Source organism: Phyllopteryx taeniolatus, chromosome 9 (assembly GCF_024500385.1).
Source record: "Phyllopteryx taeniolatus isolate TA_2022b chromosome 9, UOR_Ptae_1.2, whole genome shotgun sequence".
Lineage (NCBI taxonomy): Eukaryota > Metazoa > Chordata > Actinopteri > Syngnathiformes > Syngnathidae > Phyllopteryx > Phyllopteryx taeniolatus.
This window is the reverse complement of record NC_084510.1, coordinates 13657584-13671895: the sequence shown is the minus strand read 5'-3', so window position 1 is coordinate 13671895 and position 14312 is coordinate 13657584. Positions and strand designations below refer to the sequence as shown.

The 14312-nt window shown below is 41.2% G+C and overlaps 1 protein-coding gene across 1 annotated transcript; it reads right to left on the bottom strand.

Annotated features, from left to right (window-relative positions):
• Positions 1–4306: 4306 nt before the first annotated feature.
• On the bottom strand, positions 4307–13911 carry myl9b (myosin, light chain 9b, regulatory). Its single transcript, XM_061786119.1, has 4 exons — positions 13755–13911; positions 7643–7846; positions 7378–7539; positions 4307–5251 (listed from the first exon to the last, which is right to left on the bottom strand). The coding sequence occupies exons 2-4, from the start codon at positions 7824–7826 to the stop codon at positions 5076–5078; spliced, it is 522 nt and encodes a 173-aa protein (XP_061642103.1). The 5' UTR covers positions 7827–7846; positions 13755–13911; the 3' UTR covers positions 4307–5075.
• Between the last annotated feature and the right edge of the window lie 401 nt (positions 13912–14312).

The window sequence follows — 14312 nt, the reverse complement described above, 5'->3', positions numbered from 1 at the left end:
CAGCAGTTTGAATGACTAATATCGCAATAGTCCGGTGCAATGACCATTGTGCAAAGGGCGCTGAGACTTCAAGGAGTGTATGCGCTTTAAAGTGACGAGTAGTGCGATCATCTGGGACAATGTTGGTTGTGCAAATGTTGCAGATGCTCCTCAATCAGTGTGCAAATGGAATAATACAATCTTGTGATAATTATGCCGGAACTATGCGCAACAAAGGCCTGGGACCCATGCAAACAACACAATCTTTTCTCGCTACATTTGCTGCTTGTTCCATCAATAGTAACCAATTGTTATTTTGTCCTGAAACTCCTGTGACAACAAGGAACCAATCATCAGTAGTTATGTTGTTAACCATTAAAATTTGTCTACCTTTCTTTGAAGTTTTCAATGGCATTTTTGGTTTAACACGGTTCCTATAACACAATACTACTTGGAAGTGGGGATCTTTTCCACCAGAATAGGCCCACAAGCTCACTATCAAACACATTGGGTGACTTGATTTGTATTTCAATATTAAACTATGGGCCGTTTTGCTTAGGTTAAACTTCTTTCTATGTTCTTTTGCTGTTTTTTTTTTTTGACCAACTGGACCAATCATAACCTGTTTCACCAATAAGGTGTTCCCATTCAAAACCTATAGTTGCATACCAGTCATACCTAAATCCCCAATTCTGCCCATTCTCTTGAGCATCATTGGTGAGAGCCGCATATGGAATTATGATTAAAGCAGCTTGATTTTGGGGGGCACAAAATATTAAACCGTTTTGCCGCATTTGGAGGCCATGCCCACAATTTTGATCATCAGCTGTACTCCTTTTGATTCGAGTTAATGATTCAAAATTTTTTTATTATTGGGTTCGTCATATTGGTCCAGTTGGTAGGTGATTTTCAATCTAAAAAATGGGTTTTATCATTGAGGGTGGGACGTCCCATGTACCACAAAAACAAAACCAACATCATAGTAGCCAAAGTTGCTACGTAACAACTTATCGAATCTCATAACCAACGTGGGTGTGCCTTTCTGCTGAGTTCTCACTAAAAGGGTTGGTGTCTTTTTTCTTCACTGACCAGCAAGCGTTTTCAGAATCTACACATCTGCTCCCGCTCCGTTATCAGACTTTTGCTCACCTTCCCTATTTGAGTACTCAGCTGAAATGACTCTTTTACAGTGTGTTAAATGAACCGACGTGTTTCTTTCTGCTATTTTTTAGGGCTGTAAAGTGTCAATCTATCTGTGCCACCATCCCTCCGGTTGAGACATGTGACACAGCATGTCTCAATATAGCAGCCCATTTGAATAGGTTTTTTTTTTTTTTTTTTTTTTCCTGTGCTAATGTAAATTTCATTTTGTAGTTTTGCACTTTGTTTTTCCCAATAATTGCGTTCTTGTTGTGGAATACTCATATTGGCTATCAGTATAGATTGTACCATCTTTATTTATCATGAGTTTGCATGCCTCGGTTAATGCTACTAATTCAGCAGCTTGTTCAGCCAATTCCTGACAATCATGCTGCGTGCCTTCATCAAGTAAGGGTGTTAGTGTGGCTGGATTTAAGGTTGTGAATCGTTCAACAGTCAAATGTGGTTGTGACAGCAAGATGGCAATGCAAGATAAATGTCTTGCAGGTGATAAAAACGCCATATTGGTTTGCAATAGGAGAGCAGACACTGTATGTGGGACCTTTAGGGTGAACTGCTCTCTAGTTGAAAAATAAGCTCTTGGTCTTAGCTTATCACCGTATTGTTGTGTAAGTACGGAGGTCATGCAATAGCTTTTACAATCTACCATTTGAATGAATGTTTTATCATTAAATTTGGAAGGCCTAGCGCAGCACTGGACACCAAATGTTGTTTAATGTCACAGAAGGCCTTTTCTGCCTCTGTACTCCATTAAACAGGTGATGTAATTTTAAGCTTGTTTTCATACAGGAATTTGGACAATGGTGCAACAATTTCTGCATAGTTTGGAATCCATGCTCTACAATAAGTCGTCAGACCTAAAAACGATTATTATATGTTTCTTCGTCTGTGGTTTAGGATTTTTCAAGACTATAGCTCTCCTGTCTTCTAATATAGTCTTTCCTCCTATACTTAAATTATGGCCTAGATATTTAACTTGTCTTTTACATCATTGCAATTTATTTTTGTTAACTTTATGTCCCTCTTCTGTTAGATGATGCAGTAAGGTCAATGAATCTTTGCATGTGTCTTCATCTGTAGATGCCAGAAGACATGCGTGTTGTGAATTAACTTGTGAATAAACAGTTGGACTTTCACAGTAACCTTGCGGTAATCTAGTAAATGTATATATATATTTTTTTTTCTCAAATATGAATGCTGCTCTCTGTATTACTGCAGCTCATCACATTCTTTTTTTATCTTCTATTTTTGTGATAAGCTGCAAGACTACAGACAACCGGTGTTTAACGGTGGTTTGTCTTTTATTTTTTATATAATTTGATTCCTGCAACGCGGCTATTTTTTGTGTATTTAACCAACCATTAAAGGCGTGTTCGGTTATCCCTGTCTCTAAATATAAAATTTTATCAGGATCCTGTTTTTTTTTTCTTTTAAATTTAATTTAATGAACCTCCAACCTTTACACTGCAGTGTATTCCTGTTTTTTATTTTACTACTTCCTTTCCCCATTTGAAAGAATTTGGTTCAGTGTAATACTACCTAGGGTAGTCTAGAACACTGTTTCTTTTCAGTAGGACGGTGATTCAAATTTACTTTCTGTGGTAATTCTCACTTCAACTCTTTCGAGTGGAGAATTCTTGCCTTTGCATCCACAAAAGTCCACCGTTTACTTTCCCACTGTTTTGGTATGGAATGAAAAACCTAGTGGTTTCCCATTTCCCATTTACACTCTCATTCAAACAGTTTTCATTCACACTGGCTCGTCAGAGGACTCCGCCGTCCTATACGGAATTTAACTACGTTTGTCAACAGCTCATTAGAGGACTCCGCCGTCCTATACGGAATTTAACTACGACGCCACGAAACTTTCCTAGTTTCTTTATTCATTAAACACGGAATTTAAGTACATACAGGACTCCGGCGTCCTCGCGGAATATGTCGGACTCCGCCGTCCCTCATTACTTGCCAGTGACTAGTATTACACAAGGTTTATTAAACACGGAATTTAAGTACGTACAGGACTCCGCCGTCCTCGCGGAATTTGTGGACTCCGGCGTCCTTTTTCCTAAAAAAATGTTTTTAAATTTAACTCACCAGTCGTCTTCAATCCTGTGGATTGTCGTCAACCTTCAGATCCCAGTTAAGGAGAACGAAAACCAGTCCCGTAAAGGGTCTTACTTGCCGTGGCCACGGTCTCTTAACTGGAAGTCGGCTCCACAACTGGATTCCTCGGGTGTGTGGAAATCCGGCTCGAAGGACCAATTTAATGTTGGATTTATCTTACCCAACATTATAAAAAATAGACACAAAAGGAATGAAGACACTGGTTTCTTTTTCTCATGAGGAGGGCGTATGGGAGATTGTTCAGATCACAGCCTCTCAACACGCTCTAACCAATCTCTCCCGTCGCTCCTGCATTTATTTGAAAATAGGAGGGTTTTTCCCAGACATAATGTTCTAAACAATAAGACACAACACAAAACATTGGACCAACACTTGTCACGTCCCCGACCACATCCGATCACGTCCTTGGTCCAGGCGCCCTTCCATCGGATGATGCCGAGTCATCTTTTTGAAGGCGAGACATCTAAAATCGTCCATAATACTAATGCAAGCTAAGCAAATAAATGTTAACTTCTAGAATATATTTAACAAAAACACTTTTTTTTTTTTTTTTTGCTTGTCTCCTGGTATCTCTTGCACACTCTTGACTACGCTGGACTTTTCAGCAAACCTTTTGGCCACTGGACAGCCCAAAACTTGGGCGTTACTTGAAGTGTTTATCAAGTGTTCCTTTGATTTTCCACCCCCCGTGTATATAAATGAATTATCATGATGCTAAAATGGATGCTCCACCCAACAAATATTGGAGACTACAAGAAAATGTCTTTTAAGAATGTGATGGATTTGCTGCTGTCAAAGTATTCCCACTTGTTACTGAATGGAAAACCATTTTGAGTGCACTGCAATTTTATTTTCTACCTTACAAAAGATGCAAAGTTGCAATGTACAAATAATGTTTAAAGGCAATTATGGATTATTTTAAGTGACTGGAGTACACATTGACTGTAAAACAAATTGTTTCTCAGACATTTTGTTCCATTTGTTTTAAGGGAAGAAAAAAAAATTGTAGAGGAGAAAAAAAACACTTCCTATGGTCAAAGGGCATGGATAAATGTAGTTTATTCATTGGAGAAATTTTCACCCTGCAGTTTCACAATACACATGACCAAACAAATGCATGCAACCAGCATGGGACTTTAGAGCTTTAACTACAAACTCTTAGATCCCACCCCATCAAGTCCTACATACTGTACTTTACACCCAGCATTCGATTGGCATACAAAGCAGGGGAGGAACTTTTTCCTATCAGAGGCCATATCAGTTTCTATACTCTAGTTTGAAAAAAAAAAATGCAACTATTTTTGACTATAGATCATAACCCTGTGTGGTTCAAATATTTTTTTATACCAGTTCCCCGGTTTTTAGAATTGCTTAAAATTCTTTCACAGGCCCCTTATGGGCATAGGTTCCCTGACCCTGTCATAAAGGAATAAACACAATATGAGCAAGTTACTTCTCGATCCGTTTAAATGTCACATTGTATGTATTGTGGAGGAAGATTGCAGTGCATTTTGTAACCGTGCTAGCTAAATGGCAGGAAGAGGTAAACTTTTCTGGTATTTTGCATCTGATTGTCCAATCAGGTCTCTGCATGCACACATTGTGGTGGTGTAAATAGCATCTCAATGCTATCAGTAGATGAGATGCAGGTCTTCATGGTAACCTTCAAGGAAGACTGTTAGGGAATACTTCATAAGCAAACGAATACACAGCATTTATAAACTGATAATGACACGTATTCTTAAATGTGGAAATGGGCATATGGTGATCTGTGTGCAGAGGCAGGTGTGTGGTCACATCTCCGTTGTACGCTATTCGTCATCTTTGTCTTTGGCGCCATGTTTGAGGATGCGGGTGAACTCGGCGTAGTTGAAGTTGCCCTTCTTGTCAATGGGCGCCTCACGGAAGAGCTCATCCACCTCTTCGTCCGTGAAGCGGTCGCCCATGGTGGTCAGCAGCTCCCTCAGATGGTCCTCGTGGATGACACCTTGGAGTAAAAGGGGGAAATACACCCGTTGGATCACACATTAAGTTCATCTATCCATCCATTTTCTAAAGCACTTGTCTTCATTTAAGTGAGAGACTAATAGTTAAACTATTTCCATGCAAACAAAAATATGATTCTGATTTTTATAGGGCTGGGCAGCTTTGACCAAAACCTCCAGTCTCATCACATTGATTGGACTCTAGCTTGGCTGACTCCTGGCTGATTATCTCTTGGAGAAGTCATGAGCCTCGGGGTCACATACCTTTTCCACCCTGCACTGTAAATGTTTACGAGGTATGTCTGACAAAAACATGAAAACAATTGTTTGTGTGTTATTAGTATTGATGGCCGAGTGTATCGGGATGATACCGGCCTTATTTCAAGCTATCAGGTACTCTTGAAGGCTGCAATACCAGCGACCAATACTTAAGGCAAAAATTATCGATGAAGTCATCCTTGCCAGTAGTTGGCGCTACACTGCAGCGGTTTGACACCCCAAATCATGTGTGCCAGAAAGAAAGAAAGATTTTTGATTATTAAATAACAGATTACAGTATCTGTCATTGCGTTAATTGAAATTTTATGTATCAAAAGTGCTAGTGGTATACTGTAGGTCAGGGGTGGCCAACCAGTCAGAGATCAAGAGCCACATTTTTTACTGTGTTACTGCAAAGAGCCACATCATTTACTTTCGCAAATGGAGCCATCATTGTTTCTTTCAGATCAATTTCACGAGTCCTCTCTTTTAATGGCACAATATCAAGAAGTTCTTCTTTTATCAAACAATCGTTTGACACAGTCCGTGTAAATATTGCCCATTGAGGTTTGTCTTGTATGTCACAAGTATCATCTAATGCAACACTAAAATACTCACATGATTGGAGGTCAGAGTGCAACTGTGATTCAATAGCAGTGCTAATGTCCGATATTCTCTGTTCAACAGTGTGCAGGACAGTTGAAGGTCTGATACCATTTGTTTAAGTTTGTTGTTTTCAGGACACAAGATTTGAGCGACGTCACCGAGGCATTTTTTAATAAATTCCCCTTCATTGTATGGCTTTTTGGCCCTTGCAATGTTCCAAGCCAGTTGATATGATGCAAGCGTTACAGTCTCTGGATGCTTCATTATTTTTTTGAAAAACTGCATCTGCTTTTGTGTCTGATTTTTCAAAGTGACCAACTTGTGACTGCGAAGTTCAGTCCCTTTCGGAAATTCCAGGTCGATGTTAGCGTGGAGTGAGCGGAAGTGTCGCTGAAAATTTGAAGCTTTGAAAGAAAAGACGCCTGACACAAAAGGCAGAGTGGCTTGCCGTTGGGCTCAACAACAAAATATGAGCTCTCTCACTCTAGTAAAAACGTCTTGTGTGCATCCACATATTTCCGTTTAACTGAGTATTTTTTCCCTGCCATTTTGAGAGCGAATTTGACAAATTATTTTCTCAAAAGATCGCGATCAGACTGGGAAACGTCGAGCTCTTTTCATTCATTGCGCATGCCAGTTTTGCAAAAATACCATAATGAACTCAAGCAAAGCGCGCACGCACATTAAAATAAACTTCGACATGCATGCATTAATTGGAGACTCTAAATTGCCCGTAGGTGTGACTGTGAGTGCGGATGGTTGTTTGTTTCTATGTGCCCTGCGATTGGCTGGCAACCAGTTCAGGGTGTACCCCGCCTCCTGCCCGATGACAGCTGGGATAGGCTCCAGCACGCCCGCGACCCTAGTGAGAAGAAGCGGCTCAGAAAATGGATGGATGGATGGATGCTTTCATGCCTTCATAAGAGCCGCATGAAAGTGGGCAAAGAGCCGCATACGGCTCGAGAGCCGCGGGTTCGCCACCCCTGCTGTAGGTGAATACTCAAGAGGAAATCCTCGTAACTGGTATCGGTCTGAAAAAAGTGGTATCGAACATCCCTATTTATTAGGTGAAGTAGACTGTGTTTGGCCATTGTTGTGACTGTGAAAAGGAGAACAAATTTCATGACCAATATTTAAATTTGAAAGGGTTCACATACTTGCAACTGTATATAATCGGTGACTCCCTGGGATAAATCACATGGTTCTCCTGCCTTATAGTGGCGTCCAATTTGACTTAAGGGAACCAAATATGATGTCAACTCACCAGACCCTTCCTCGTCAAAGCAGGCGAAGGCGTTGCGGATGACGTCCTCTGGGTCGGTGCCATTGAGCCTCTCTCCAAACATGGTGAGAAACATGGTGAAGTTGATGGGTCCCGGTGCTTCGCTCATCATGCCCTCCAGGTATTCATCTGACGGGTTTTTACCTGGTGGTGAGAAAATTACGTCAACCTCTTGGAAGGAACAATGATAATGATAAGTAACAGTAGTCCTTATAATGTTGTGGTCCGACAAAAAGGCGGGTTGTACCCAAAGAGGCCAGCATGTCATGCAGATCCTCCTTGTCGATGAAGCCGTCCCTGTTCTGGTCAATCATGTTGAAGGCTTCTTTGAACTCCTGAATCTGAGACTGGTCAAACATGGCGAACACATTGGAGGTGGCCCTCTGGGGGCGCTTCTTGGTCGTCTTCCCCTTGGCACGCTTGCTTGACATGGCGACAGATGATTTTGGGCCTGTGCACAAATTGATTTAAAGAAGACATATTATGGAAAATTGACTGCAATGGCTTGTGTGCAAATAGTTGTGTCTCTGGAGGACCTGCCGACCCATCAAGGGAGAATTAAAAACAACAAGTAAATCTATTTTTATCTGCCTCTTTCTAAAAAATGTGTCTGTCTCTTACATAACAGTGGGCTAATTTAAATTAGAACTGCCCCTACACTTAGTTTATTTGCCTATGACATGATCAGCTATGCCGGGCAAAGGTCTAGAGCCACTTTCAAACGATGTCCAGCGCCTGGACTACACTGTTTGAAACACTATCATGCAAAAACACTGGCTTCCCTTCTGATAACAAGCACATAACTGATTGCTCGGGGAAATTGTGGACACGGTGGAGTAGTGGTGGTGGTGGTGGTGGGGGGGACATGGTGCCACATACACACAGTGTATGGTATGAAGTGCTACCTCCATGAGTTAAAACGCTTTTATTGCCTTTATGAGTACTTGCTTTTCTCCCAAACCCATTTTCAAAAACCATTTGCCCGGCTGGCCCCTACAAACGTGTTAAATTCAGAGAGACAAGAAATATGATGTGCAACATGTACTAATAATTCTTGATTCTTGGTGTATTTTGACTAAAGTGTATCACAAATTTGTTATTGAGACATGTTGGGAAAACACGTAATGTCTCCTCTTAGTAAAATGTGTCAAAATGAGACTCGTACTCTGCAACAATCATTTACTGCACTACTCTCTCAAAAAGAAAGTTTATTGTACCTCTGGAGCTTGTTGCTGTAGTAGTGACCTCAGGGCTCAGGTAGTACCCTATTCGTACCCTCATAGAGTGTATCCCTCATACAGAACAGCATTGAACCTCTGGGAAGAATTTACTACATATCGTTTTCGCCCGAAAACCTAGTGACATACGTGTACGTTTTGTGGCTGGAAAATGTACAAATATGTCCAATAAGTAATGTTATAGAGTACATACTTTCCAAAATGGACCCTATATCGATGTAGCTCCAGTTCAAACAATGTGCAGTGCATTAATATGGTTCATCAGTCTACCATCTTCTCACAGTCTCTCCAGTGACGGATGTGAAAATGACACATTTCCAAAGTAGCTAACTTGACACTCGCCCTCAAATAGATCTGTCACTCATATTGGGCGCTGGCGTGTGTATTGTGGGATGTGATTTGTAATTGGTGTTGATACCAATAGAACTCGTGCAGGATGGAGCAGGTCCATTTTAATAGTTGAGTCACAACGGGGTGACTTCACACTCGTGTCCCTGAGCCACATGACTATATTCCATTCCAACCAGTTGTAAAGTGAGAAGATAGCCTCCTGCCAGCCCCCCAAAAAAGGGCTGGGTCTATCCATTATTTCAATTCACTATAAATAGTGTAGGAAAACAAATTACATATGTGTGTATATAAATATATACATACATATATATGATTGTTTGAACCTGGAACAGTTGAATTCACTTAACATTTCTTCCTATGGTAAAACTTCCAAATCGTCATCACAGAGTAGGTTGAATTTAGCTTTGGGAATCTTCATTGTAATATATAATATTCAAACTTAAAGACTTTGGAATTCTATCATTAAAACTATGGGGATGGAGCAAACCTCCTTAATGGTGGCTCAGCTCCATTGCATCGGCTACTTTCAAATGTATTTCTTAGGGAAATGACCAGAATGGACTATTATAAGCAGTTCTTTGTCTTTACAATTGGTGGATTCGATGCATCTATCCATCCATCCATCCATCCATCCATTTTCCACACCACTTCTCCTCATTAGGGTTGCGGACGTGCTGGAGCCTATCCCAGCTGACTCTGCACAAGAGAGGCGGGGTACAACCTGAAACGGTCGCCAGCCAATTGCAGGGCACATAGAAACAAACAACCATTCGCACCTACAGACAATTGAGAGTACATGTAACGAGATTATGTAATTTAATTACAAAATGTATGTAATTGTAATCGATTACATTACTGGGAGAAAATGTGTAACTAAATTACATTTGCGTTTGTAAATTTCCATGATTACAATTTTTTTCATATCACTATCAAAGTCGACACTTGGGATTGCCTTTCTCATTCATTCATGTGACACTACGCTATTCCACGCTAGCCTTAAACATGACATCCATCCATCCATCCATCCATCTTCCATACCGCTTATCCTCACGAGGTTCGCGGGCCAGCAGCCCTGAACTGGTCACCAGCCAATCGTAGGGCTCATATAAACAAACAACCATTCGCACTCACATTCACAGCTACGGGCAATTTAGAGTCTTCAATTAATGCATGTTTTTGGGATGTGGGAGGAAACCGAAGTACCCGGGGAAAACCCACGCAGGCACGGGGAGAACATGCAAACTCCACACAGGCGAGGCCAGATTTGAACCCTAGAACTGTGAGGCAGATGTGCTAACCAGTCACCCACAGTGCCGACCTTTATGTAACATAAAATATCAATAAATAAGCTGTAATATCCCATCTTTGGGGCGGCACGGTGGCCGACTGGTTAGAGCGTCAGCCTCACGGTTCTGAGGACCCGGGTTCAATCCCCAGCCCCGCCTGTGTGGAGTTTGCATGTTCTCCCCGTGCCTGCGTGGGTTTTCTCCGGGCACTCCGGTTTCCTCCCACATCCCAAAAACATGCATGAATTGGAGACTCTAAATTGCCCGTAGGTATGACTGTGAGTGCGAATGGTTGTTTGTTCCTATGTGCCCTGCAATTGGCTGGCAACCAGTTCAGGGTGTACCCCGCCTCCTGCCCGATGACAGCTGGGATAGGCTCCAGCACGCCCGCGACCCTAGTGAGGAGAAGCGGCTCAGAAAATGGATGGATGGATCCCATCTTTGGCAAAGAAGTGTACAAAGCCACAACAAATCTATCGTCCGCAGCATCACTTAATGATTATAAATAACTCTAAGCTGCTCTTTATTCACCAACTATCTCTCTCTCCATGGGGCTGTGATTGTGTTTTACACACTGAAGCATGTTGCCTTCTATAACTAGTAAACAGTTCACAGCACACACAATTTAGCTGTGATCACACTTTCTAATTGTGTCATAATTGTCTTATAATAAAAATGCACATAATTCTTTAATAAAATTAACATAATGACTTTATCATGTTAATGCATAACCTGATTACTGGCATCAAAGCACATACCAAAAAGGGTAAGTCACTACTGGCCTACAGTTTTGGTCCAAGCCAGGCCCTTCCTGTTATGCCCTCTCTTTCCTGCTCGCTACCATTATTTCAGACAGTGAGTACTGTAACATAATTTATTACGTCTACCATGCATTGAAGAAACAAAACAAAAGAGCCTACCTTTTCATTTTCTCACAGCTCAAACAACGGAATTGATTAATTGAACACTCTAAATTCCCCGTAGCTGTGAATGTGAGTGTGAATAGTTGTTTGTTTATATGAGCCCTGCGATTGGCTGGTGACCGGTTCAGGGTGTACCCCACCTCCTGCCCAGAGTCGCCCGGGATAGGCTCCAGCACGCCCGCGACCCTGGTGAGGATACGCGGTACGGAAAATGGATGGATGGATGTCATGTTTAAGGCTAGCGTGGAATGGCGTAGTGTCACATGAATCAATGAGAAAGCCAATCCCAAGTGTCGACTTTGAAAAGAGGAAGTGAAAATCAAAGTCAAAATCTGTCAAAAGTCAAAACCTTTTGCGGCTATTTTTCAAATGTAACTTAAATTGTAATCATGGAAATTTCCAAACTCAAATGTAATTTAGTTACACATTTTCTCCCAGTCATGTAATCGATTACAATTACATACATTTTGTAATTAAATTACATAATGTCGTTACATGTAATCAGTTACTCCCCAACACTGTGTTTCATAAACAAAATATAGTAAACAAAACAAATTCAATAGAGTCATTTTTTCGTTTTAATTTCCAAATTAGATTAGGTGAATCATGTTACCACTTTAAAACAACAGTTATTAATTGCTTATGAATATATGATCAATTAACATGTTTATTTTGTCAAATGAACTAACATTAACTGCAATTTACTCACGTAATACAATTATGTGAGTAATTTCTGTACTATGTATAATATAAATCATATATATATCTATATCAATAAATCATCATTTTCAAGTGTGGACTCATAACAAGCCCTGTCAAAATGGAGCCCTATTGTAAGATATTGGAATAATGCAATATTACCATTTCTAAATGCTACACAATTTCGTAAGCAGAATGTCACTTTTGGTACTCTTATCTAATGTCTTGTGATTGTTAATTAAGCATGTTTGAAGTGCTGCCAAACTGTCTAATAAGCCATTTACAAACCATTAATAAACCCATTATAAGCATACCATTACTGTATAGTATGAAGTTAAAGATGAAATTAATAATGGAACAATGCAGATATCTCGGCTCAGTTTGTACTTCATAAAAATAAATAAAGATGTTTTTGTTTCACTCCGCACCTCTCAGTGCAAGAACGAACTGGAAACGAACCAGCATCTAAGTTCCAAGTTATCCCCTAAGTAACCATAAAATTCCTCAATCAGATAACGCTGTCTCTCATCCACATAGATTTTCATCACCAGGCAGTGTGTGTGTGTGTGTGTGTGTGTTTGTGTTGGCGGTTGAAGTAGCTGCACTGTAAACGTTGTCATTTGAGGCCCTCTAATTGTGTTATCTCTTTGGCAGTAGTGGAACAGTAGAGGACTGTTTTCAGGACAGAGTATTATCAATGAGTACGGTCCGGTCTTAGCGAGTTTCAGCGACGCACAGTTGGTGAATCAACAAACAGAATCACAACTATTTTGGACCTCGGCAACAGACGTGCCTCAGCTTGGGTTGGGTTCATCGTTGCACATTTGTTCTGTACACCAGACAGTTCTCAACTGATCACACTTGGGCTTCCTACACTCTAAAAAAGGTGCTTCAGAGGTTCTATAATGCACTCCTCATTCCATATAGTACCATTACACCAGAGGGGTTGTTTAGGGGTTAATTACCGGTTCTTTAGGAAGGTTATAATTCTATAGAACAACTATGATTCTATATAACACCACGGAGACGTTTCAGTACTCATCTGGTGCTATATAGAAGCACTGGATAATGGTTGGTTCTCTATAGAACCACTAAGAATGGCTGCTAAATAGTACCAGAGCAGTTACTCTGTGTATGGCCAAAGAACCGTATTTGAGTACTGGTCATTAAGTTGTGACCTACTTTTATTGTATTCAAACTAGACTCATGTAACAAGTATAAAGATACTGAAGCAGGACTACATGGAGAAAATCCACGATGAGATTCGAACCCCAGACCACTGTGCTGACATACATATAATAATAATAATAAATAAATCAAATATCAAAATTCCGCAAAAAAAGGCCATGTTTCACTTATTTATCTATCTGTCTAAACTTATTTACAACGTGCAGCATTGGATGCTCATTAAATATTGTAATGGCTCCCAATTTTGGGTGCTGACACAAGCAGTTGAGAATGACTGCGTCTTGACCTTTTTCTTTGTAATCCCATTGCAACTCCTCTCACACAAAAAACACACTCGCACAGTCACTCATACAAGGCAGATGTGACGAAACAGTCTTCCTGTCATCCCTCGGTGTTCACCCAGCCGTGGAGTTCAAAGGTCAGGAGTTCCAAAAACACAAAATGTGGCGCGTCGGTGAGGGAGCGAAAGAGATCTAAATGGGTCAAAGGAATTCCTCTGTGTAATGGTGCAAACACACATACAGTACACTCCTCCACATCCAGTATACAAACGCGCCATCTGTGTGCCCTGTGTTGCAACCACCTCATCTTCACTTGCAGCACTTTCCCACAGAATGCACAGCACTCCCAACACTCTAGGTATGATCCAGTAGGAAAACTGCTTTCTTTCTCACCTTGGCTTCAGGTAGAAATATGTGGGAGTCCCTCAAATGCCTTTAGTCCAGTGCTTCAGACACAGCACTATGTGGGAAGGGAAGCAGGCAGTCCCACAGAAAAGTTTGTTTCAAGAATCAGACCCTCCCCTTCCCGTCCCGGCCAATGGCGAGGCCGGCCTGTTCCGTACAAAGACATCCCAGGGCCAAGCCATTTCTCCATACAAGGCAAAAGAATGCACAGGCTCCAGCTTGCTACTGCCGCACAGACACCAGCGAGGATGTTTGTAGTGGGGAGTAGGCAGAAATGACAGGAACTACGATAAGGCTGCCTTATTTAGAGAAAAGGGCCTAAATATTTAGGAGGAGGGGGTGCAGTATGGCGCGGTGTTGTGAGCAGATGCAGAGACACGATGTGACTGCATCGGTGTTGGGAGTTCAAACAACAGCAGTTCCCTTACATAGGCACTTTGCCTTGCCATCCCTGTGACCTGAACTTGCAGGGAACCCCTTGATTTATGCCATGGCTACACACTTCCCTTCATGGTTAAGTATACAGTATACTGTGCAGCTCGAGCA

Excerpts from the sequence above, each read along its gene's own strand:
- myl9b (XM_061786119.1), bottom strand. The coding sequence starts at position 7,826 with ATGTCAAGCAAGCGTGCCAAGGGGAAGACGACCAAGAAGCGCCCCCAG. Across the intron at positions 7,540-7,642 it reads TGACATGCTGGCCTCTTTGG|GTAAAAACCCGTCAGATGAA; the intron begins GTACAACCCGCC and ends TCTCACCACCAG. Across the intron at positions 5,252-7,377 it reads CTTTGACGAGGAAGGGTCTG|GTGTCATCCACGAGGACCAT; the intron begins GTGAGTTGACAT and ends TTTTACTCCAAG.